At 48.8% G+C, this 22,541-nt stretch overlaps 2 protein-coding genes across 5 annotated transcripts in view; one reads left to right on the top strand and one right to left on the bottom strand.

Moving 5' to 3' along the window:
* LPO (lactoperoxidase) overlaps positions 1-9,957 on the top strand; it is a 26,065-nt gene extending 16,108 nt beyond the window's left edge. The window contains exons 9-12 of the mRNA XM_017950647.3: positions 6,219-6,471; positions 7,657-7,830; positions 8,870-9,107; positions 9,307-9,957. Coding sequence (XP_017806136.1) covers positions 6,219-6,471; positions 7,657-7,830; positions 8,870-9,107; positions 9,307-9,514 — 873 coding nt within the window. The 3' untranslated portion in view covers positions 9,515-9,957. The remainder of the gene's footprint in view (positions 1-6,218; positions 6,472-7,656; positions 7,831-8,869; positions 9,108-9,306) is intronic.
* Positions 5,230-22,541, bottom strand: MPO (myeloperoxidase). 4 transcript variants are annotated; one of them, XR_639128.4, is made up of 14 exons: positions 22,110-22,437; positions 21,871-21,964; positions 21,346-21,521; positions 21,030-21,153; positions 20,796-20,925; positions 20,507-20,713; positions 19,324-19,642; positions 17,027-17,187; positions 14,924-15,179; positions 14,257-14,427; positions 13,166-13,403; positions 12,161-12,375; positions 7,493-7,550; positions 5,230-6,383 (listed from the first exon to the last, which is right to left on the bottom strand). XR_639128.4 is itself a non-coding variant. In XM_009190338.4 (13 exons), the coding sequence occupies exons 1-12, from the start codon at positions 22,261-22,263 to the stop codon at positions 12,168-12,170; spliced, it is 2,238 nt and encodes a 745-aa protein (XP_009188602.1). In that variant the 5' UTR covers positions 22,264-22,437; the 3' UTR covers positions 7,321-7,550; positions 12,161-12,167. The 4 variants fall into 4 exon arrangements, 3 of the variants coding, with proteins under 3 accessions (XP_009188602.1, XP_031513381.1, XP_003912859.1); XM_009190338.4 differs by lacking the exon at positions 5,230-6,383 and having other exon boundaries at positions 7,321-7,550; XM_031657521.1 differs by lacking the exons at positions 5,230-6,383; positions 7,493-7,550 and having other exon boundaries at positions 11,367-12,375; positions 22,110-22,234; positions 22,429-22,541.

Here is a 22,541-nt window from a genome sequence, read left to right as displayed (position 1 = left end):
TATGCCAGTACCATGCTGTTTTGGTTACTATAGCTCTGTAGTATAACTTGAAGTCAGGTAATGTGATTCCTCCAGTTTTGTTCTTTTTGCTTAGCATAGCTTTGGCTACTCTGAGTCTTCTACTTTTAATTTTAAAAGGAACTGCCAAACCATTTTTTAGAGTGGCTGTACCATTTTACATTCCTATCAGCAATGTATGCATGATCCAATTTCTTAGCATCCTGGTGGTGTCATCACCATTTTTTGTTTTATCCTTTCTGATAGGTGTGTAGTAATAGCTCATTGTTTTAATTCGCATTTCTCTAATGGCTAGTAATGTTGAACATCTTTTCCTGTGCTCATTTGCCACTTCTGTATCCTCTTCAATAAAATGCTTGTTCATATATTTTGGCTATTTTCAAATTGGACTATTTGAATTGTAATGTTGAGTTTTGAGAGTTCTTTATGTATTCTAGACACAAGTCCTTTGTCAGATATGTGATTTGCAGAGATTTTCTCCCAGTCTATAATTTGGTGGGCTTTTTGTTTCATCCTCTTAAGAAGGTCTTTTGTAGAGCAAAACCTTTTAATTTTAATGAAGTCCTTTTAACCAAATTTTCCTTTCCTGGATTGTGCATGTGGTGTCAAGTCTCAGGACTTTTCTCCTAGTCCTAGGTCCCAAAGACTTTCTCCTGCTTTTTCCTTCTAGAAGTTTTATAGTTTTATGTTTTACATTTAAGTCTATGATCCATTTTGGGTAAATTTTTTGCATAAAGTGTGAGGTTTAGGTCAAGATGCTTTTTTTATTTTTTCTGGCCTATGGATGTCAGATTGCTCCAGCACCACTTATTGAAAGGCTATTGTTTCTCCATTGAATTGCTTTTGTTTCTTTGGCAAAAATTACTTGGGCATATTTACATGGATCTATTTCTGGGTTGTCTATTCTCTTCCACTGGTTTGCACGTATGTCTGTTCCTCTTCCAATACCACAGTGCTCAATTACTGTAGCTATACAGTAAGCCTTAAAACACTTTATTCTTCTTTTTCAAAATTGTTTTGGATATTCTAGGATCTTTCCCTTTCCATACATATTATTAAGTAAGTTTGTGTATGCCTACCAAAAAACCTTACTGAAATTTTGATAGGAATTGCATTAAAACTATATATAAATTTAGGGAGAGTTGACATCTTTACAATGTTGAGTTTTCCAATCCATAAACTCAGTATGTCTCCCCAATCTTTAGATTTTTTTATTTCTTTAATCAATATTTTGTAGTTTTATCACACAGATTCTGTACATGTTTTGTTAGATTTATACCTCAGCATTTCATTTTCGTTTTGTTTTGTTTTGAGACGGAATCTCGCTCTGTCACCAGGCTGGAGTGCAGTGACACGATCTCGGCTCACTGCAACCTCCCAGGATCAAGTGATTCTCCTGCTTCAGTCTCCTGAGTAGCTGGGATTACAGGCGCCTGTCACCAAGCCCAGCTAATTTCTGTATTTTTAGTAGAGATGGGGTTTCACCATCTCTGAGGCCAGGATGGTCTCAATCTCGACCTCATGATCCGCCCACCTCAGCCTCCCCAAGTGCTGGGATTACAGGCGTGAGCCACCGCACCCGGTCCAGTATTTCATTTTCTTTGGAGGAATTATAAATGGTATTACAGCTTTATTGCAGTTTCTACTTATTTTATCAGCGTATGAAAATATAATTTTTTTTATGTGTTGATTTTGTATCCTGTGACCTTGCTAAACTCAATTAGTTCTAGGCATTCTGCTAGAGATTGCTTGCATTTTCTACACAGGTAATCATGTAATATGCCAATGAAGACAGTTGTATTTCTTATTTTCTAATCTATATGATTTTTCTTCCTTTTTCTTGCCTTATTATGTGTCAATTCCTAGAACTTCCTAGTGGCTCAAACTTCCAATAATATATTAAATGCACATAGTAAGAAAGCAGGCATCCTTGTCTTCCCAATCGAGAAAGTATTCAATCTTTCACCATTAAGTATAATATTAGTTATAAATGTTTTGTAGTTGCCCTTTATGAGATTGAGGAAGTTCTGCTCCATTCCTAGTGTACTGAGAGTTTTTATCATGAATAGATGTTGAACTTTATCAAATGGTTTTTCTGCATCAATTGATAGGATTGTATGATTTTTATCCTTTAGACTATTCTGCTTGCTTTGGATTTATTTTGCTCTTCTTTTTTGAGTTTCTTGAAGTAAAAGTTTAGATGACTGATTTGCAATCTTTTCTATTTTCTAATGTATTTAGTGCTATAACGTTCCCTCTTAGCACTGAATTGACTGCCTCCCACAAATTTTGATATATTGTGTTTTCATTTTCATTCGTATGTATTTTTTAAATTTCCTTTCAGACTTCATCTTTAACCTATGTATAATTTAGAAGTGTGTTATTTAATTTCCAAGTGTTTGTAGATTTTCCTGTTGCCTTCCTGTTATTGATTTCTAGTTTGATTCCATCATGATCAGAAACTATACTCTGTATGATTTCAATTATTTTAAATTTGTTAAGATTTATTTTATAAGACCCTGCTGTGGACTATCTTGTTCACTATTCTATGAGTTCTTAAAAATAATGTGTATCTTGCTGTTGTTGAATGCAATGTTCTGTAAATGTCAATTGGATCTGTTGGTTGATGGTGCTATTCAGTTCTGTACTCCAGCTAATTTTCTGTCTAGTAATTCTCCCATTTACTAAGAGTCAGGTGTTGAAATTCCTCGCTATAAATGAGAATTTGCCTAGTTCTTCTTCCAGTCCTGTCAGGTTTTGCTTCATGTATTTTAAAGCTTTAAAGCTCTGTTGTTTGATCCGTATCATTTAGGATTGCTTCATCTTCTTGATGGATAGATCCTTTTCTCATTATGTAATTTCCACTTTTGTCCTCTGAAGTCAATTTTATCTGATATTAATATAGTCACCCCTGCTTTTAAAAATTGATGTCTCCATGATCTTTCTTATTCCGTCAATTTCAACCTACCTATGTCATTATGTTTGAAGTGAGTTTCTTTTAGACAGCATATGGTTGGATCACTTAAAATAAAGGAAAAGAAATATACTCTGCCAATCTCTGACCTTTAGTAATCATTACTTTTAAATTATCTTTAAAGTAATTATTAACATGTTAGGTATTAAATTTCCCATATCTCTCATTTTGTTATTTGTTTTCTGTTTGTTCCTTCTGTTTCTTGTTCCTCTAATATTGCTTTTCTTGCCTTCCTGTGGGTTATTTGAACATTTTTTAAAGGTCCAGTTGATCACATATTGCTTTGTATAATTTTCTTAGTGGTTGTTCGCAGGATAGATACGTAGACAGATATAGAAATAAAGATAGAGATAGAGATAGAGATATGGATTTACGACGTATCAACCTATTGGTGTCAGTGCCTTATCATTTCAAGTGACATGTAGAAAACTTACTTCCATTTGGTCCCTTCACCTTCCCCACTTTTGAAATATAATTGTCTGAAGCATTTCTTCTACGTACATTTTATACCACATCAGATGGTGCGTCAACCATAAAATATAATGAAAAAAAATCATGAGGTGGAAAAGAATTTATGTTTACTTCTATTTTTACCCATTACGTTGTTCTTCTTTCCTTTCTGAGGGTCCTGTCCTTCTTCTGTTACCATTCTTTGTGTTTAGAGAGTTTTCTTTAGCCATTGTTTAAGGATAGGTCTGTGTGCAGCAAATTCTCTGAGTCTTCCTTTGTGTGAGAACGTCTTTATTTCCTCTTTATTCCTGAAGAATCATTTCACCAGCTATTGGATCCAGGGTTGACAGTTTTTGTCTTTCAGCACATGAAAAATGTGGCACCACTTCCTCTGGCTTCCATGGTTTCAGATGAGAGCTTCACAAAATTTGTTTTGTTTTGTTTTGTTTTTGTTTCTTTGTCTGTCACCCAGGCTGGAGTGCAGTGGTGACATCTCAGCTCACTGCAACCTCCGCCTCCTGGGCTCAAGCGATTCTCTTGCCTCAGCCTCCCGCGTAGCTGGGATTACAGATGCGCACCACCACACCTGGATAATTCTTTTTGTATTTTTAGTAGAGACAGGATTTTGCCATGTTGGCAAGGCTGGTCTCAAACTCCTGACCTCAGGTGATCCACCCAACTCAGCCTTCCAAAGTGCTGGGATTGCAGGTGTAAGCCACTGTGCCCAGCCGTTTACCATTATTTGAATTGGTGTTTCTTTATAGGTACTGTGTCATTTCTCTTTGACTATTCTAATACTTTATGTTTAGTTTTCAGAAATTTAATTATATGCCTTGGAGTGAATTTCACTATGTTTATCCTGTTTGGGATTCATTCATCTTCTTGAATCTGTAAATGTGTGCCTCTCACCAATTTTGAGAAATTTTCAGGCATTATTTATTCAAATGCTTTTTCAGTTTCACCCCCTTTCTCCTCTATTTCTGAGACTCCATTGACTCCATTGCCAGATCTTTTGTTACAGTCTCACAGAACCCGGAGGCTCTGGTTTGTTTGAGCAATTTTTAAAGTCTATTTTCTTTCTGTTGTTCAGATTGAGTAAATTCTGTTGATCTGTCTCCAATTCTATCCTCTGTCATTCCCACTCTGTTACTGAGTCTATTCAAGCTTTTTAAAAATTTCAGTTAGTGTATTTTCAGTTCTGTAATTTTGATTTGTTTCTTTTTTATAATTTCTATTTCTTTGCTGTGATATTGTATTTGTTTCAGGAGAATCTGTAATTGATTATTGAAGCATTTTTATAATGGCTGCCTTTAAATTTTTTATTAGATAATTATAGCATGTGATTCATGTCAGCCTTGGCATCAGTTGATTGTCCTTTTTACTCAAAACCTGGCATTTCTGGTTCTTGGTATTATGGGTGATTTTCATTTGTATCTTAGATATTTTGGTTACTATATTAGGAGACCCTTGATCCTATTTAAATTTTCTATTTTAGGCCAGGCACAGTGGCTCACACCTGTCATTCCAGCACTTTGGGAGGCCCAGGCGGGTGGATCACCTGAGGTCGGGAGTTCAAGACCAGCTTGGCTAACATGGTGAAATCCCATCTCTACTAAAAATACAAAAATTAGCAGGGCTTGGTGGCATGCAGCTGTGGTCTCAGCTAGTTGGGGGTGCTGAGGCAAGATCACTTAAACCTGGGAGGTCAAGGCTACAGTAAGCCGAGATGGCACCACTGCATTCCAGCCTGGGTGACAAAGTGAGACCCTGTCAAAAAAAAAAAAAAAAAAAGAAAAGAAAAAAGCACTTCTATTTTAGCACATAGTTACCCTGTTTAGATTTAGCATGTAGGTTCTGGACTGCTTTTGCGGGCTTTAGGTCCACCAAACCTTAGTTTCCTGAGCCTTGCAATGCTATTCTGGTCTACTTCACTCTTTTGGTGTTTGGGGGCTTCCCACTCAATCCCTGCTGGTGCTGTCTGCAAGGCAGGAAAGTACTTCCCTGACTGTCTGCTGTTGCTGAGCAACCTTCTAGGGGAACAGGAACCACTGCACCTGAGCTCCTTATGGCACTGGGTTAAGAGCAAAGAGACACAGGGCTTCACTGTGAAAGCTAGACAGAAATGTGGAAAACGTGAAGTGAAAAAGCAGAAGGCACAGGTATGCATTCTGTAGGATTGTAACTATGTAAAAGTGAGTAACATATAGGCAAAGACTACAAGAATAAAAATTAATATAATTATTAGGTTATGTGGAGGCATTTTTCTTTTCTGAAGATTTTTTGTTTGTGTTAGTTCATTGTGTTTTTATGTAAAAGAAAACCAGAAACCAGTCTTTCCATTCTGCTGTATTTCTTTCAGAATTGGAGACTGGATGAACTTTCCTCAGTTGCCCCTGAATCATTCCTGTGGTTTATCATTCCTTTTGCCCTGACATTGTTACATTAAAGTGACACACAAAGACTGTCACTTTAGCATCAAGGTCATAAACTTAGCGCAAAGATGACAAAGAGAGTACGTTTCATATGCCAAATTTGAATGACTGATTAGTAGAGCCTATGTTGAGACAAATCGTAAGAGATCAACAGAAAAAATGTCATGATTGATTAGCAATGTCTACTATGGTCATAAGAATGGGAACTGGGCACATATGCTATCCATTTGCCATCCTTGATTTTCAACAGCTCATCACTCTTGGCTGCAGCTCTTTCACAGCCTCCTTCTGCAGAGGTTTCAGCCTTCTTACACCCTTTCCTCTTGATTTTATTCTCCCTCCAGATTATCACCTTTAGGGACTACCTACCCATTTTGCTAGGTGACCACATGCAGAAGTGGATAGCCCCATATCAAGGCTACAATGAATCTGTGGATCCCAGAATTTCCAATGTCTTCACCTTCGCCTTCCGCTTTGGCCACTTGGAGGTCCCCTCTTCTGTGTTCCGCCTGGATGAGAATTATCAGCCATGGGGGCCAGAACCAGAACTCCCCCTCCACACCCTCTTCTTCAACACTTGGAGGATGGTCAAAGATGGTATGCCCTTTCAGGGAAGCACTGTCACTTTTGTCTCCCACTATGCAGTTTATTGTAGGGAAACTTCTCTTGGAAGTCAGATTCCAAGCACTTTTACATGACCTTGGGCGAGTGAATTCACCTCACTGAGCCTCAGTTTCCTCATTTATAAAATGGGGACAATAATAGCACCCATCTCACGAGGCTATCCAAAACATTAAATGAGATATACATGTGGAGCACCCTACAATGGTTCCTGACACACAGGAGGTGATCAATAAGTATTAGTTATTCTTTCTTTCCTCTTGGCTTCCAAGGTGACTGGGATTTCCCTACTTCCTTCCCCTGCCGTAGGCTTCTCTGACTCCTACAGAAAGAGTTCATGGATTTGGTAAATACATTGCTCTTTTATCTCCTCTACAGTTTTTTACTTCATTAAGGTGCCAGAGGTTGGACCCAACTTTCCTTTATCCCTAGGCTATGTTGTGTTGAAATTAACTTTACTTAAAGCCTAACAAGTCAAGGCCATTTCCTGGAGATTTATGCAGCCTTTTCCCATTATGCAATGTTCCTCAGCAGAACATATGGAAGAAAAAGCTGACTCCATGAACTAGAGCTTTAAAAATATCTTTTTTTTTTTTTTTTTTTTTTTTGAGACAGGGTCTCATTCTGTCATCCAGGCTGGAGTGCAATGGCACAATCTCGGTTCACTGCAGCCTTGAACTCCTGGGCTCACGTGATCCTCCTCCCTCAGCCTCCCTTGTAGCTGGGACTACAAGTCACACACCCTCATACCCGGCCAATTTTTTTGCCTTCTTTTTAGAGACAGGGTTTTGCCATGTTGTCCAGGCTGATCCCAAACTCCTGGGCTCAAGCAATCTTCCCACCTTGGCCTCCCAAAGTGTTGGGATTGCAGGCATGAGCCACCATGCATGGCCAAAAAATATCTCAATGTTTATAGTCATGCCATCATCCCATGAATGCCCCTTTCTGCCCACCCCCAGAGTAGAAAATCTGGATGCCCCTGTCTCCCTGAGCATACCCTTCAGGCTGCACTGTGCTCTTCTCTCCCTCCTTCCAGCCTGGGATGTCCAGCTGACCTGCATTCAACCAAGAGAAAATGTCTGGTGGAGGCACAGGCAAGCCATGGATGATGTTCCCACCCTACCCCCATCCTAAGCATGGCTTCTGGGTCTCCCTTGACAGGTGGAATTGATCCTCTGGTGCGGGGCCTGCTGGCCAAGAAATCCAAGCTGATGAAACAGAATAAAATGATGACTGGAGAGCTGCGCAACAAGCTTTTCCAGCCAACTCACAGGATCCATGGCTTTGACCTGGCTGCCATCAACACACAGCGTTGCCGGGACCATGGGCAACCTGGTGAGTGGGTCTGAAGTCTGGCCTGCGCCGGGGAAATTTTAGCTAACTTCCTAGGGCTCCTGGAGACTCTCTTCTATAACCCTGAGGATCTGATCATCAGATCAATTCTGAAACAAAAGTCAGACCAGTTTTTTTGTTTGGTTTTTTTTTGTTGTTTTTTTTTTTTTAGACAGGGTCTTGCTCTGTTGCCCAGGCTAGAGTACAGTGGTGCAATCATAGCTCACAGTAGCCTCAAACTCCTAGCTTCAAGTAATCCCCCTGCTTAAGACTACCAAGTAGGTGGGACTACAGGTGTGCCACATGCCCAGCTTTTTTTTTTTTTTTTTAAATATAGACATAGTCTTGCTATTTTGCCCAGGCTGGTCTCGAACTCCTGGCCTCAAACAATCTCCCACCTTGGACTCCCAAAGCACTGAAATTACAGGTGCAAGCCACCATGTCCAGCCCCAGGCCATTTCTAAAACCCACTTTGTTTCTCTATGAAGCAGAATCTTCCATTTCCCCTAATGCAGAGAAAAGAGGATATATCTGGTACTATCTTGGCATTCCTTAAATGAAAAAGAGATCACCAACTAACTTTAAAAACAGTTTAAAAGCCCTGAAAACATTAAGAAAACAGTAGAGAGAAACCAGTGACTATTGGACCTTTCTTTTGTCCCCATGAAAGGCAATTTAATTAAGAACCAGACTGCCTGAGTTCAAATCCCACCTATGTCATTTACTAGTTACAGGACTTTGGGCAAATTAGTTAACATTTCTGTTCTTCAGTTACATATTTGCACAGTGCTTAGAATGGTGCCTGGACTCATAGTAAGTACCACATAGGTTTCACGATTACTTAGTGGTTACATAGGACTTAACCAACTAGCCCCTTCAAGATTGAAGTGCAAATAAAAAACAATGGATTGCCTCCTTCCCCATCCCAAAGGCTATAAGACCAGACTTTCCAGGGCTGATAGAGCTGGAGTGGACATGGCTCCAAAGGGGGCTGTGAACAGGAAGTCCCTGGGATGAGACAGCCTCAGCCTCTCCAACCTAGGGTACAATTCCTGGAGAGCCTTCTGCGACCTCTCACAGCCGCAGACATTAGAGGAGTTGAACACAGTGCTGAAGAACAAGATGCTGGCCAAGAAGTTACTGGGTCTCTACGGGACCCCTGACAACATCGACATCTGGATAGGGGCCATTGCTGAGCCGCTGATGGAAAGGGGTCGGGTGGGGCCTCTCCTGGCCTGCCTCTTGGGCAAGCAGTTCCAGCAGATCCGCGATGGAGACAGGCAAGTGCGTCCTCAGCCAGGGAGGGAAGGGCAGGCCCTTCTCCAAGAGGGTTGTCCCAACGTTCTGCATGAGCACTGATTCCAGATCTCAGCGTGAGTAGGGCTTTTCATGGTTCCTGTGACCCTTTCCTTCCCCTGTGACAGGGCGGGGAGGGGCCAGCGGCCAGACTGTGGAGTGACTCTACTTCTATCTCTGCAGGTTCTGGTGGGAAAACCCTGGGGTCTTCACAAAGGAGCAGAAGGACTCTTTACGGAAAATGTCCTTCTCACGCCTTGTCTGTGACAACACCCGCATCACCAAGGTCCCACGGGACCCATTCCGGGCCAACAGCTACCCCTATGACTTCGTGGATTGCTCAGCCATCGACAAGCTGGACCTGTCACCCTGGGCCTCAGTGAAGAATTAGGGGCCTGGGCTCCAATACCGCCTGCGCTGCACAGGAAAGTTTCCTGTGGTCCACACGGCCATTTCAAGCAAGTTCAATGACCTGGTCCCTTAGAGCTCCACACCCAAGTCCCAGCCCTTCTTTGCAGCTGGGCTTCTCTACACCCCCGGGTGAACAGCTTGCTCAGACCCCAGGGTGGCTGCCTCAGCCCTCCCAGCTCTTACACTCGGTTCCTGTGGCTTCTCCTTTCTGTCAAGACTTAGCCCCTCTGAGGTGCGCTTCTGCTCCAGCTTGCTGGATGTTACCTGTCCTCTTCCCTCCACAAGTCTTGGCCCTTGACCTTTATCTTTCCTCCTGTCCTCTCACCTAGATTGTAAGCTCCCTAGTCCAGGACGTCAGCCTGCCTCCGAGGGTTCCCCGTGGCACCTAGCACGGTGCACAGCACATTAGAAGTGCTCAAAAACATCTGATGACTGACTAAAGATGCAAAGTGGACTTTGGAATCACTGCCAAATAAGTAACTAGATGTTTATAGGCCATACACGTCTTACCACTGAGATGGTGCGTGCATGGGTCTTGGGGTGAGAGGGGATGGTTTGGTGGGATTTCTAAGAGCTCTCAAAGAAAGGGGAGGGGCAGGGGGCTCCTGGGGAAAAGAAGCACTGGCTGTGGAGTAGCAAGAGAGAGGGCGTGGGGGGAATGGTAGGTGGCGGTGCCAAGGGATAAAACAGGAAGGAAAACCAAGCCTGGGTCCCCCACAGCTAAAGCTAATATCACTTCCAGTGGCCCTTCTGAGAAATACTCTCTTCTAGAGTGGTCCTTGGATCCTGTGATGTCTCTGAAGGAGCACTTCCAGAACATTCCTTGAGCTTCTGCCCAATACATATTCATATGTTCTTCTTTTAAAATGACCCCCTGGGAAAGATTAGCCCAACCAGGGCCTCCAGATCCCCTGACTGGTGGGGTGGGAGTGGGAGACACCCAGTCATCCTGTGGGAAGAGCCCAGGAGCCAGATGACCTCGACTGCAGCCTGGCACTGCCCCCCACTTCTTCAAGGCCTCAGACGAGTTGCTTCACCCCTCTGAGCAGCCCTCTCCTCATCGTGGAAATGAGGACAAGCAGTATTTATGCTGCTGCTTACCATGGTGAGGTCCTAACGTTACCAAGGGCCCCATGAGTACATTAGACTCCACCATCCTACACCACTTCTGGCCCCTCCCCACACTTGAGAAGGAAGGGGAGAGGGAGGGAGTCCTCCAGTCAGATGCAGGGTTCAAGCTCCAGGCAAGACTACTAGGGAAATACACTCCTTCCCCTCCCTCAGTGCTGGCCCTATTCTCTGGGCCCAGCCATCTGCTCTCACTGCTCCAGGGGCCATGTGCACCATGAGTGAGAAGGAGTCCACTGTCTTGAGGGCCTCTGAACCCCTGTGCCAGGCTGCCAGGATGCAGGATGCAGAGGCCCCTCTCGTCGGGAAAGGGCCTGCCTCCTCACCAGGTGCCTGCACTTTCTCTCCTACCACACAGCATTTTGTCCCCTCCACTTCCTAGCCCCTGGCACGGGCCTGACACAGAGTGAACACATAGCAAACGTTTGCTAGAGCAATTAACAAACATAAGAGCTTGGTGACCACAGTTCCCTGCAGGGTGGCAGGGGTGGAGGTGAGGGAGGAGGGTCTGCACCGCATGCCCTGCCCTCCATGTTTCCAAGAGATGACTGCCCTCCACGTACAGATCTCAAAGGAAAACTCCCCGACACCCTCACCCTCAGTTCAGAAACACAGGGCCCTGAGCACAGACCACACTGGTTCAAGTTCAGAGCCCAGAGTAAGTCTCTGCAAAAGCGCCAGTTCCTCCTCAGACATGGACAGAGTGGAGGTCCCCATCAGTGGTGCCTTTATTACTATAAATGTTGGGAGCAAATAAATGGTACAGAAAGTACAACAGGCCCAGTTCCTCTTCAGGAGGACTCCAGTGAATAAGCAAGAAATCAGGGTGAGGAAGAAAAAGGGGAGCCATGGCCTGAGCCTGGCTGGCTGGGCCCATAAGTCAACCACAGAGCCCAGCTGCAGCTGGCTCATCCCTCCAGGGCACCACTGGTCCAGCTCTGCTAACCGAGACACAGATGGCATCTTGGTATCTCTTTCTTGCCTCTATATGTTTCTCATGCCCAGTACAGTGCCTTGCATGTAGTAGGTGCTCAATAAATGAAGAACAAGAGGATACAAGTGGGCCCTCCAAGAAACCATGACAGATGTAATTTACAAGGAAGAAAACTCTTGTTTAATGAAGGTAATTTGCTCAAGTTCACACAGCTAGCAAGCCACAGAGCCAGGATTGGAACGCAGGCAGTCTAATTCCTGAGCTGTGTGCCTCACCAGTCCGTTCTGCTGCCTTCCACATACTCAGTATTCTCATCGGCACAAACACACACTCACATAAATGGCACATACACATAACCCATCAAACACTCCCCATGTTCAGACAACACACACACATGAAATGCCAATTTATATACTTTGCAGATACATGAGCATACAAATGAATGTCTAGTCATTCATTTTCTCAGCTGCACCCAGAACAGGGCTGGGCTCACCTAGGGCAAGGAGATCTCCGTGGTTCCAATCGGCCAGCCCAGATATACCCCTCACTGCTGCACCCCCTTACCTAGCCTCTAGGAGGCTTCCCTCCAGGAAGCCAGGTTCAATGCAGGAAGTGTACTGCAGTTGACAAAGTCCCGGGGATACGAGTTGGACATGAAGATGTTGTTCTTAGACACGGTGGTGATGCCCGTGTTGTCGCAGATGATCCGGGGCAAGGAGATCTGGGCCAGGGCCTGTCGCTGCTGCATGCTGAACACACCCTCGTTCTCCCACCAAAACCTGCATGGGAAACACCCATGGACACTGTGCCTGAGGATATTCTGGGCTGGCAGGGCATCGGTGGGCTTGTGCTGCTCCCTGGATATAACAAGGTCACACCAAATGCCACTTGGCAGCACAGGAGGGCCCCAGGCCCTTGGGCAGTCCAGGGGCTTTCACACAAGTGATGTTCCACTCATTGTGCAGAGTAAAGCACAGCTGCCCAGTGGCCTGTCCCTTATCCCTAGCCCGGCGGCCTCCAGGGCACCACGCTGGAGGGGGACCAGGGCCCACACACACTCCTGAAGCCCTGTGCCCTGGCCAGGAGTTGCATCCATAGGAGTGAGAGAGAATCTTGGGGGTGGTTTATAATTCATCCACCCAGAGAGGGGCACCTTTTTCTAATTTTCCCAAAAGTGCAATACAGGCTAAGCAAGAACTAGACATGAAGATGTCAGGACCACGACGAAATGACACTAAGGGGAGCTGTGGGAAAGCTGGGAGGGGACTGCCCACTGGTGGCTGACACGCCCGTGGTTGCACAGTGAAACCCACGGGAATAAGTAGCTAAGGGTGGCATTTTTCTATCTTCCTCCCTTTACAACCAGGGGTCCAGGTCTCTCCTTGCTGCACCCCCAACAGGTTCAGGGCACATTAGAGGCACTCCAGGGCATCTGGAGGATTCCTGGAACACACTGGAAAATCACTGACTCCTCCAGTCCTTCACCTGACGGGAGGAAATTTGGGCTCCGAGAGAGTCAGGGATAGGCCCACAGCCACCCAGCGGCCCATACCGCCTGCCCCTCCTCACCGATCACCATCCCGGAGCTTCCTGAACTGGATGCCGATGATGCAGGCGAGGAGTGGGCCCACGCGGCCATTGCGCTCCAGGGGCTCAGACACGCCGCCCATCCAGATGTCGATGTTGTTGGGCGTGCCATACTGCTCCATCAGCTTCCTCGCCAATTCCAGGTTCCTCAGCACCGTGCCCAGCTCGCCCACCGTGTTGGGCTCCGGGAGCCCACAGAAGCGCCTCCAGGCATTGTACCCTGCATAGGGGAGGGGACAGGTGGCTGTGGGCAGGTCCCTCTGCCTCAAGGTGGGGAGGTCGTTGGAGACAGCCGGGAAGATTCACATATCTGCCAGCAGCCCAGAAAACCCACCTTCCCAACACAACCAAGGTCATAGAGGGAGGGAAGGACCTCACATCAGGGAACCCTGAACCTTTGGCTCAGACCAAGGAGCACAACTGGGCCTCTCTGGGACCATCTCTGTCTTTCTCTTGCCCGCCTACCATAAGGCAAACCCTAAATTGCCACAGTTCCTGCTGGTCCAAGAATAGGGACATCTCCTTGTCCCCCTCCAGAGCAGCACAACGTGTCTATCTCTGACCCATGAGAGGTGAAGTGTGTCTAGGAGCCTCAGCCACATGGGCTACCCCATAACATAGGCACAGGCTTTGGGGTTAGGCTAATCTGGCTTCAAATGTCAGCTTTGCCACTGACTTGACTAAAGAAGCTGTCCAGCTTCTGAATCTCATCAAGCCTCAGTTGCCTCATCAGTAAAATGAAGGCAACAATAATCTCTTCCCCCAGAGTTAACATACAATGAAGCAAAATGAAATGATGACAGAGACAGATTTTCAGACTGTGGGTTATCATTGATGATGATGCCCCTCAGATGAGAATTACAGCATGCAAAGGAGGCTGAGAGGAGCTGCAAATTGATCAGATGGGTCCAGGGAAAGGCAGGGGCCGAGTCTCAGACTACTTCCTGAGAGCAAAGTGCCTCTAATATGCTCTGGAGAGGGCAGGGGCCCTAGAGTGGGAAGAGGAGTGATGGGCTACCTAGGAGGCAGCTCAGGGGAGGAGAGCGTCAGGGGAGACTCTTGCAGCCCCTCACCTGGGAGGCCGTGGTCCCTGCTGCGCTGCATGTTCAAAGCAGGCAGGTCCAGCCCAATCCTCATGACCTGTTCAAACAATCGCTCCCGGATCTCATCCACTACAATTTGGTTCTGACGATTCAGCTTGGCAGGGGTGGCCATGAGGCCCCGGAGGATGGGGTCAATGCCACCTGGGGACCAGAGGAGCCAGCTCAGGGGAAGGAAGTATCTGGATCAGTATCAGAGCTCAGATTGGAGTGAGGGACAAGTCCAGGTAAGGTCAGGAGTATTCGAGAAGACGGCTGGGCACATGCAGTGCCTGGTACCAAGGTGGCTCCAGTGAGCAGGTCCTCACTGGTCACTACATGATCCAGGGGCATATAGATCTCAGGAGATTATGCCATTCAGACTTGCAAGATTGCGATGCTCCCAGGCCCTGGCATCCTGGCTCACAGCAAGCCACAACACATAGGAAGTAGCCAGTTACCTCTGAGAGCCATCCCCACCCCCACTCTTTATTATCAGATATGGAAGCAGAGTCAGGGGAACTGAGGCTGGAGAGTCAGACCAGATCTCCAAGATGGGAGGAAACCAGATTGCTCCCCACCCTAGCTCCCTAGAGCCAAGGTGACCTCCACCCCACCTTTAGCTGCCAGCCCACTCGCTCCTGGCCTAGGTCCCACTTACCTTCCAGCACTACTCTCCAGGAGGCAAAAAAGACTCTGCTGAGGGGGACACGGGAGTTGGGTTCCATGGGCTGGTACCGATTGTCCAGGCGGAACATGAAGGGTTGGATGAGAGTGTGGCCGTAGCGGAAGGCATTGGTGAAGACGTTGGCAATGCGTGGGTCCACTGAGTCATTGTAGGAACGGTACCTGGGCAGGTACTTCCTCATGGCCGCTGGCCCCAACACCAGGGGTAGGTAGTCCCGGTAAGTGATGATCTAAAGACAAGTCATTTGGAATGGCCTCTCTACCCACTTCTCCACTGCAAATGCCACCTGGCAGCACAGGAGGGCCAGAGTCTCTGCCTGCTCTTGGCTTGGGGAATCCCTCCCATCCCTCTACGGTCAGGGAATAACCTCCCACAATACTGGAACTGGGCCTAACAGAGTGGCACTGAGAGGCATAAATAGAGTTCTACTGCTTGCTAGCTGGGTGACCTTGGACCAGTCATTAACCTCTCTTGAGTCTGAGTTCCTCAAATGTACATTAAGGATAATTATATTGCCCTCTGCCTTAGAGGACTAAATAGCAAATCACTTTTTTTGTCATTGTGATAACTTCCTTGTCTGCACATTATTAATCTGTCATTTCTGCAACTATCTTATAAAGTCCTTGAGAGCAAGGGAAATTGAAGTTGTTGAAATTCTTCACAGTGCCCACCAAGTGCCTGCCCACAGTAAGGCTCAGTTTAGGTTTGTGGAAAGCAGGGAGGCAGGAAGGAATGAAGGACCATCTGGCATGATTTTCCCCGTGAAAAGTGAAGACATGGAACAGTCTCACTCTACATTCTAGCTTCTAGAAGTTCTTTTGGAGTGTAAATGAATTTCACTTGAGTTCTTAGTGCAAATCAAAAACTCACCCTTAGCACCGGAAACTCTCTCCTCCAGAATCTAGGAGTGTGTGTGTGTGTGTGTGTGTGTGTGTGTGTCTGCATCTGCCTCTGAGGGAGAGGGTGGGGGCAATGAAGCACCAGATGTTGAGAGACAGAACCGGGAACATTGTCCCAGGAGTAAATGAGGCTAAGGACGTTGGGTGGATTATGACAGAGCCAAAAAGAAGAGGTGAGTGGGCTGGACACAGTGACTCATGCCTGTAATCCCAGCACTTTGGGAGGTCGAAGAGGGCGGATCAGTTGAGCCTAGGAGTTTGAGACCACCCTGGGTAACATGTCGAAATCCCGTCTCTACAAAAAATACAAAAATTAGCCGGGCATGGTGGCGCGTGCCTGAAATCCCAGCTACTCAGGAAGCTGAGATGGGAGAATGGCTTGAGCCTGACAGGTGGAGATTACAGTGAGCCAAGATCACACCACTGCACTCCAACCTGGGCAACAGGGTAAGACCCTGTATCAAAAAATAAAAATAAAATAATAATAATAATTTTTAAATTTTATTTATTTATTTATTTTTTTGAGACAGAGTTTCTCTCTGTTGCCCAGGCTGGAGTGCAGTGGCACCATCTCAGCTCACTGCAAGCTCTGCCTCCTGGGTTCATGCCATTCTCCTGCCTCAGCCTCCCAAGTAGCTGGAACTACAAGCACCCACCACCACGCCCGGCTAATTTTTTGTATTTTTAGTAGAGACCAGGTTTCACCGTGTTAGCCAGGATGGTCTCGATCTCTTGACCTCGTGATCCACCTGCCTTGGCCCCCCAAAGTGCTGGGATTGCAGGCATGAGCCACCGCGCCTGGCCCTATAATTTTTTTAATTTTAGAAAGATGTGAGTGGGTAAAGGAGCTAAGAGCAACAGTGAGATAGAAGGAAGAAGAATTTACTGAACAGCTACTCAGGCACTAAGTCAAACATTCAACCCTCCCAACACCAACAACAGACCCACAGGAAAGAAGACTGCAGGGAGCAAACCTGCGAAGGAGAGGAAAGGGAAGAAGCCTTTGTCAAGCACTTACTATCTGAAAGGTGTTTTCACATATGTATTATAATCCTTATAGCCTCATGGATGAAGAAGGCAAGGCTCAGGAGGGTTAGGAACTTGCCCAAGGTCACACGGCTAGGATGTTGCAGGGGCACATCTGGATCCCGTGTGCCCGGTGCTCAAGACAGCCTACCTGGACCATGGCCCCCACAATCTTCCGGGCCTCCTGGTAGAGCCTCTCCCCATCCCACCTAGGGTTCAGGCGCTTGAGTTCTGTGGCCAGCCGGTTGTGCTCCCGAAGTAAGAGGGTGTGCATGGAGGTGAGCTCAGGCATCTCACTGGAACGGGTGTCCCCTTAGGGAGGCAAAAGCCACTGTCATTCCTAAGTCCTCCATCCCAGAAAAGATTTGCTCCACTGAAACCCCCTCCCCAGCCAAGGCCTGAAATGCCTCCTACTCAACCCTCCTCCCCATCCATCTTTTCACACCATCCCCAATTTACACTCCTCTAGGAGGCCTGCCCTGATGCCCCAGTCCACAATAATAGCTTCTGCCTCAGCTCAGGGGCACTGCTGGTTGGGGATGTTCATTCAATAGGCATCACTTCCAACACACGATGTGCCACTTTCCTGTACCTGAGACAGGGAGCTCCTTGAGCACAGGACTAAGGCTTGTGCCTTTTTCTATTTTACCCTCCCTCCTAGCACACATATGGATACATGGGACTTAACACAGTGCCTGGTACAAAGTATGAGACTTATGAACACTGCTTGGTTCATTGATTCTCTTGATTCCAAGGAGTGTCTGGGAAGAAGCATGCCTTTCAGCACAGCCTACGTCCACGCCCATGTCTGATGCAGCTAATGACCACAGCACTCTTTCCTGCTAACATTGGATGCCACCTCAGAATCCTTCTCAACACAGGACTCCAGAAAGCCACTACCATTTCAACAGAGTTGTCAGCCCTGCCCTTTCCTACATGCCAATGGTGCAGCCTGCTCCAGGGGAGGGCGCTAGGACATGAGATGTGTGGCGTCCACACCTGAGACTGTTCAAGAAAACTAAGCAGATCCCCCTTGGTTCCCCTAGTCTTCCCACAACTCTTCTCTGCAGGGCCCAGAGGGCTAGGGTCAGGACACTAGCGTCAGTCCTTGTCAACTCTAGAAGCTGGTGGAAAGGAAATTCTCTGAGAGCAGCATCTCCATCCATGGGCAGCTAGAGGTCAAAATGACCCAGGCTTGGGACATGAGGCTCATCAAAGCCAGGCTGGGGGCAGCTGAGTCTGGTTAAGGAGGGCTGCCCTTGCCTAACTAGCCCAGAAGAGGTCGGCCTCTCTTGTAGAAAGTCCGACCTGGATCCTCCTCCCAGGGTCCCAGCCAGGGAGAGACCAGCAGGAACCATTAGGAGGAGGCATAGGGAGGCCAGAGGAAAGGGCCTGAGGTCCACTATTGGGCTTTCATTTAAAAATGCTGGAAAATGGCCAGGCGCAATGGCTCCCCCCTGTAATCCCAGCACTTTGGGAGGCCAAGGCGGGTGGATCGCAAGGTCAGGAGTTTGAGACCAGCCTGGCTAACATGGTAAAACCCCTGTCTCTACTAAAAATACAAAAAATTAGCCAAGCATGGTGGCAGGCGCCTGTAGTCTCAGCTACTTAGGAGGCTGAGGCAGAAGAATCGCTTGAACCCAGGAGGCAGAGGTTGCAGTGAGCCAAGATTGTGCCACCGTACTCCAGCCTGGGTGACAGAGTGAGACTCCGTCTTAGGGGAAAAAGAAAAAAAAAAAACAACGCTGGAAAATGTCTGGTCATGGCTGCCATCACTGCCCCAATCATGTCTCCAAAACTGCCAATTGTTTACATTTAAAATCCCATCATCTCTTATTATGGGCAATTAAGATGCGCAGGAGGGGATATTTTGGAGCAATGTGGTCCAACTCAACCTTCTGAGATGATGAAAATATTTTACATCTGTGCCACCCATTAGGGGGAGCCACTAGACTGTAAGGCAACTGAGCATTTGAAATGTGGCTAGCACCACTGAGAAACGGGGTTTATTTAACTTAAAATAGCTAAAATTAAAATAGCCACAGGCAGCTAGTGGCTACCACATTGGATAGTGTCGCTCTAGAGGGCAAGGGCACCACAGCCCTCTCTGTCCTTTAGTTCCCCGCTCCTGAGGGACTCAACTTTCCTCTCTTCCAGAGTCCAGAAGGGTAAAGAGGGACAGAGAAAGCAACGGACTGATGGACAGAGGCTCCTTGTCCATCCCTGGGTCTCCATCTTAGGGTTGGAGAGGTTGTTTGCTTTTCTGCTTTTCTGGCTCCATCTGACTTGTTACCAAGGCAACTGAATTAATATCACGAAGTTGATAGTAATGGCCGGTGAGGACAGTCTCTCTAAGAACAAACCCACTAGCTGCTCACAAACAGACTCACTGTGGCTCCAACAGGGAACACCTCCTATGCCACCCCTGGTCCCCACCCCAATGCTGACCTGCCAGGAAGCAGGGGATGCCCGCTGAGCGGTTGGTAAGGAGACAGGGGTCATCGTGCAGCTTGTCAAAGGGCAGCAGGGCCCGGCCGTTGTCTTGGAAGCGCTGGTTGACGGCCAGCAGCCCCAGCTGGTTGGACGTGTTGCGCAGGTTCCTGGCCAGGGGCTCCTCGCTGCCGTACACCATGCTGGCGTCCACAAAGGAGGTGAGCGCGTTGATCTGGTTGCGGATGGTAATGTTGCTGTTGGGGCAGGCCGGGCAGGAGCGGAAGAATGGGATGCAGTCGGCTTGGTTCTTGATGCGGGGGTCGTTGGGCGGGATCTGAGGCACAGAGAGAGGCTAGACTGGCTCACCGAGGGCAGGGAAGGTGCCCAGGCAGAAGTGGCTCTTCCCCTGCCCTCAGGACTTCTGGTACCCTCAAGCTGCAGAGGCCTCTGGAGGCCCGAACGGGATCGCTGCCTAGGGCACCACCAGCAGCAGCCTCTGAGCTGCAGGGTTAATGAGCAGAACACTGAACTGGGAACCTGGGCAGCCCCTGGGTCTGGGCACCGCCAGGCCTCCGACCCTTCCTCACTAAAGCTTCGCCTCTCTCTCTCCCCTTCTCTCTGCTGTGCCTGCTCTCCCTCTGGCCCTGACATTCTCCTGTCCGTCTCTCTCCCTCTCTCAGGCGCTCTCTCCTTTCTCTCCTCCTCCTTCCGTACTCAGCAGTGCCTCGACTACCTTGCCCACTCCCAGCCCTATCCCACGGCACCCACCAGACCCCCAGACTCTCTCCTTCTTTGTGATGGGGGTTGGGGCTGCCCCCTCAGTGGGGAGGAAACACGACTGAGCATGGAGGCTTGGGGGGCACTGGGAAGGTCCTCCTCCCAGAACCCTCTCCCAACCTAACAAAAAGCCAGTGATTCCACCAACAGGACTCCTGTTAGCCAGGGAGGAACAACCGTCTCTCCCCTGGCCTGGGAGAGGCAGTGAGCAAATGGACGGCCCCGGCTGCCAGTAGGCTGAGCCCAGGCACAGGAAGGAGACAGGTCACAGCTGAGCAGCCAGTGCTTCTGGACACAGGGAAGGCAGGGCCAGCCTTCCTCAGCGGCTGGGAAAGGAAACCTGGGCACAGAAAGGAGATGGCCCCTTCCAGAAACAATCTCCCCTCTCCCCACCCAGGCAGTGGGCGGGAAGCAGGGCCACCTTGAGTGGGAAGCAGGGCGGCTGCTGCACGCAGCTGGTCTCGCAGTTGACGCCAGTGAGGAAGGAGGCCCGGGCGGCCGGCTCAGGGGTGAAGTCGAGGTCGTGGTCCAACAGCTGGCCCCATTGCATGAACATGAGTGAGCGCTCCTGGTCCGGGGTCAGCTGATCCGTGGGGAAGCGCACGATCGCGTTGGAGACAGCGCGAGCCTACCGGACACGGAGTCAGCTGGCGCCTGGGTCCGCGCACTGCGTGGCTGGGCCTCGCCCCCTCTGCCCCCCCGGCGCTCACCAGAGCCACCGGGAAGCCGTTGCGCTTGACCCCAGGCGTCCAGCCGTAGGGAAGCGAGACGCCGTCCTCATACTCCGCCGGCAGCCAGCGCACAAACTCACGGTTGGAGGCCCCCAGCGTGGGGCTGCGTCTGCAAGGGGATGACAGGGCGCTGACACCTGACACCGGGAGGCCTGAGGCATCCAGGACGCCTCTCTGAGCCCTGGTCCTGCAGCCACCCCCTGCCAGCCGCACCTGTTGTTGCACATCCCGGTGATGGTGCGGTATTTGTCCTGCTCCGGGCAAGTCACCCCCACGTTCTGGTAGGCACAGCCGCTTGACTTGGACAACAAATTCAGCTGGGCCGGCGTCAGCACATCTGCCGAGGGAAAGAGCAGTGGGGAAGCTGAGCCGCCTCACTTCCTATCCCAGGCAACCTGAGGCTGAGGAGCCCTGGAGACCCCTGAGACTCCCTGGAGGAAGAAGTTGAGGGGATCACTGGGAGACGGCTGTGGTCCCTAGGAGGAGTCACTAGTGGAGCAGGGGCCTGGGGTGGGATGGGCAACAGTACCAGTGACGTTGAATGACCTTCGCCACAGGGACCTCAGTTTCCTCTCCAGCAGGTCTAGAGCCACGTGCAGGTAGTCAGCAGCCCTCACCGCCGTCCTGGTGGCTGCCACGGGCTGCTTGAAGTAGGATAGGAGTTCCATGGGGCTGGCTGAGCCACTGCGAAGCCGCTGCTTGATGCTGCTTAGAGAAAGGAGGAGTGAGGGCCAGAGAAGGGGTGCAGACCCACCCAGCAGAGCCCCAGCCCAGGGGCAGACATGCAGGACCATGCAGACGGGCCCACGGGTGGGAGGAAGGCTTCCTTTTATAAAAAGGATATGGACCTGGGTGTCCAGACAGGCAAGGCTTTGGGAAGGATGGCGTTTAAGCTTTTCTCCCATCCAGAGACACAGGGACAGACATACAGAAAGGGAGTCCACATGGGTCCCCGTAATCTCCCTCTCCCACCATCAAGTTCCCTGCTGCCTGCTCCTTCTCTGCAAGGCCTGGGACAGCCTTGTCCAGAGCTGGGCAGTGCCTCGTGCCCCACCTTTCCCGCCGCTCCTTGTAGGCCTTGTCCACCAGCTGCTTGGCCTCCTCCATACAGCTCAGCACCAACGAGGTATCCACCTCCCCCAGGACAGCTGCCCAGAGCAGGGATCACAAAGTCAGGAATGGGCCCCAACCCCCTATCAGGCCCCAGAGCTAAGAAGGCCTGCTCTGAGAAAAGGGGTTTCTGGAACACAACCACCCCAACACACCATCTTCTCCCACCTTGGGAACTATTACCTGGAGAAGCACTTTCAGAGGGTTGGGGCATGGCCAGAATGGCCAGGAGCCCTGCTAAGGCCAGAAGCAGCTTCATCTCTGCAGTGATACCCCCAGCCCAGCAAGGTCCTGAGTCCACTGTGCATCTGAGAGAAGGGAAGAAGGGAACCCCCATCTCTCTTCTCCTGGGCTGCTCAATCCCCCTTTGTACCTCAGCCCCACCTCAGAGGGCCCTGTCTCTGGATAAAGCCAGACCTCCTTGAGGGAGGGGCTCACTGCACCCTTATCCCCTTCCAGCTGCTGTCATCCAGTCTCCAAGGACCCCACCTCCACAGCTCACCTGATATTGGCAGCTCCTCTTAGCTCAATCTGCGCTTTTATGTCCTGTAAGCTGGGGGCGGGGTGAGGGAGAGGAAGGTCTGATCCTGGAGACTGAACTGTCTCTCGTACCCC

This window comes from Papio anubis, chromosome 17 (genome assembly GCF_008728515.1).
Source record: "Papio anubis isolate 15944 chromosome 17, Panubis1.0, whole genome shotgun sequence".
NCBI lineage: Eukaryota > Metazoa > Chordata > Mammalia > Primates > Cercopithecidae > Papio > Papio anubis.
Note: the sequence above shows the minus strand (reverse complement) of the source record. Positions and strands in the feature narration are given on the sequence as shown.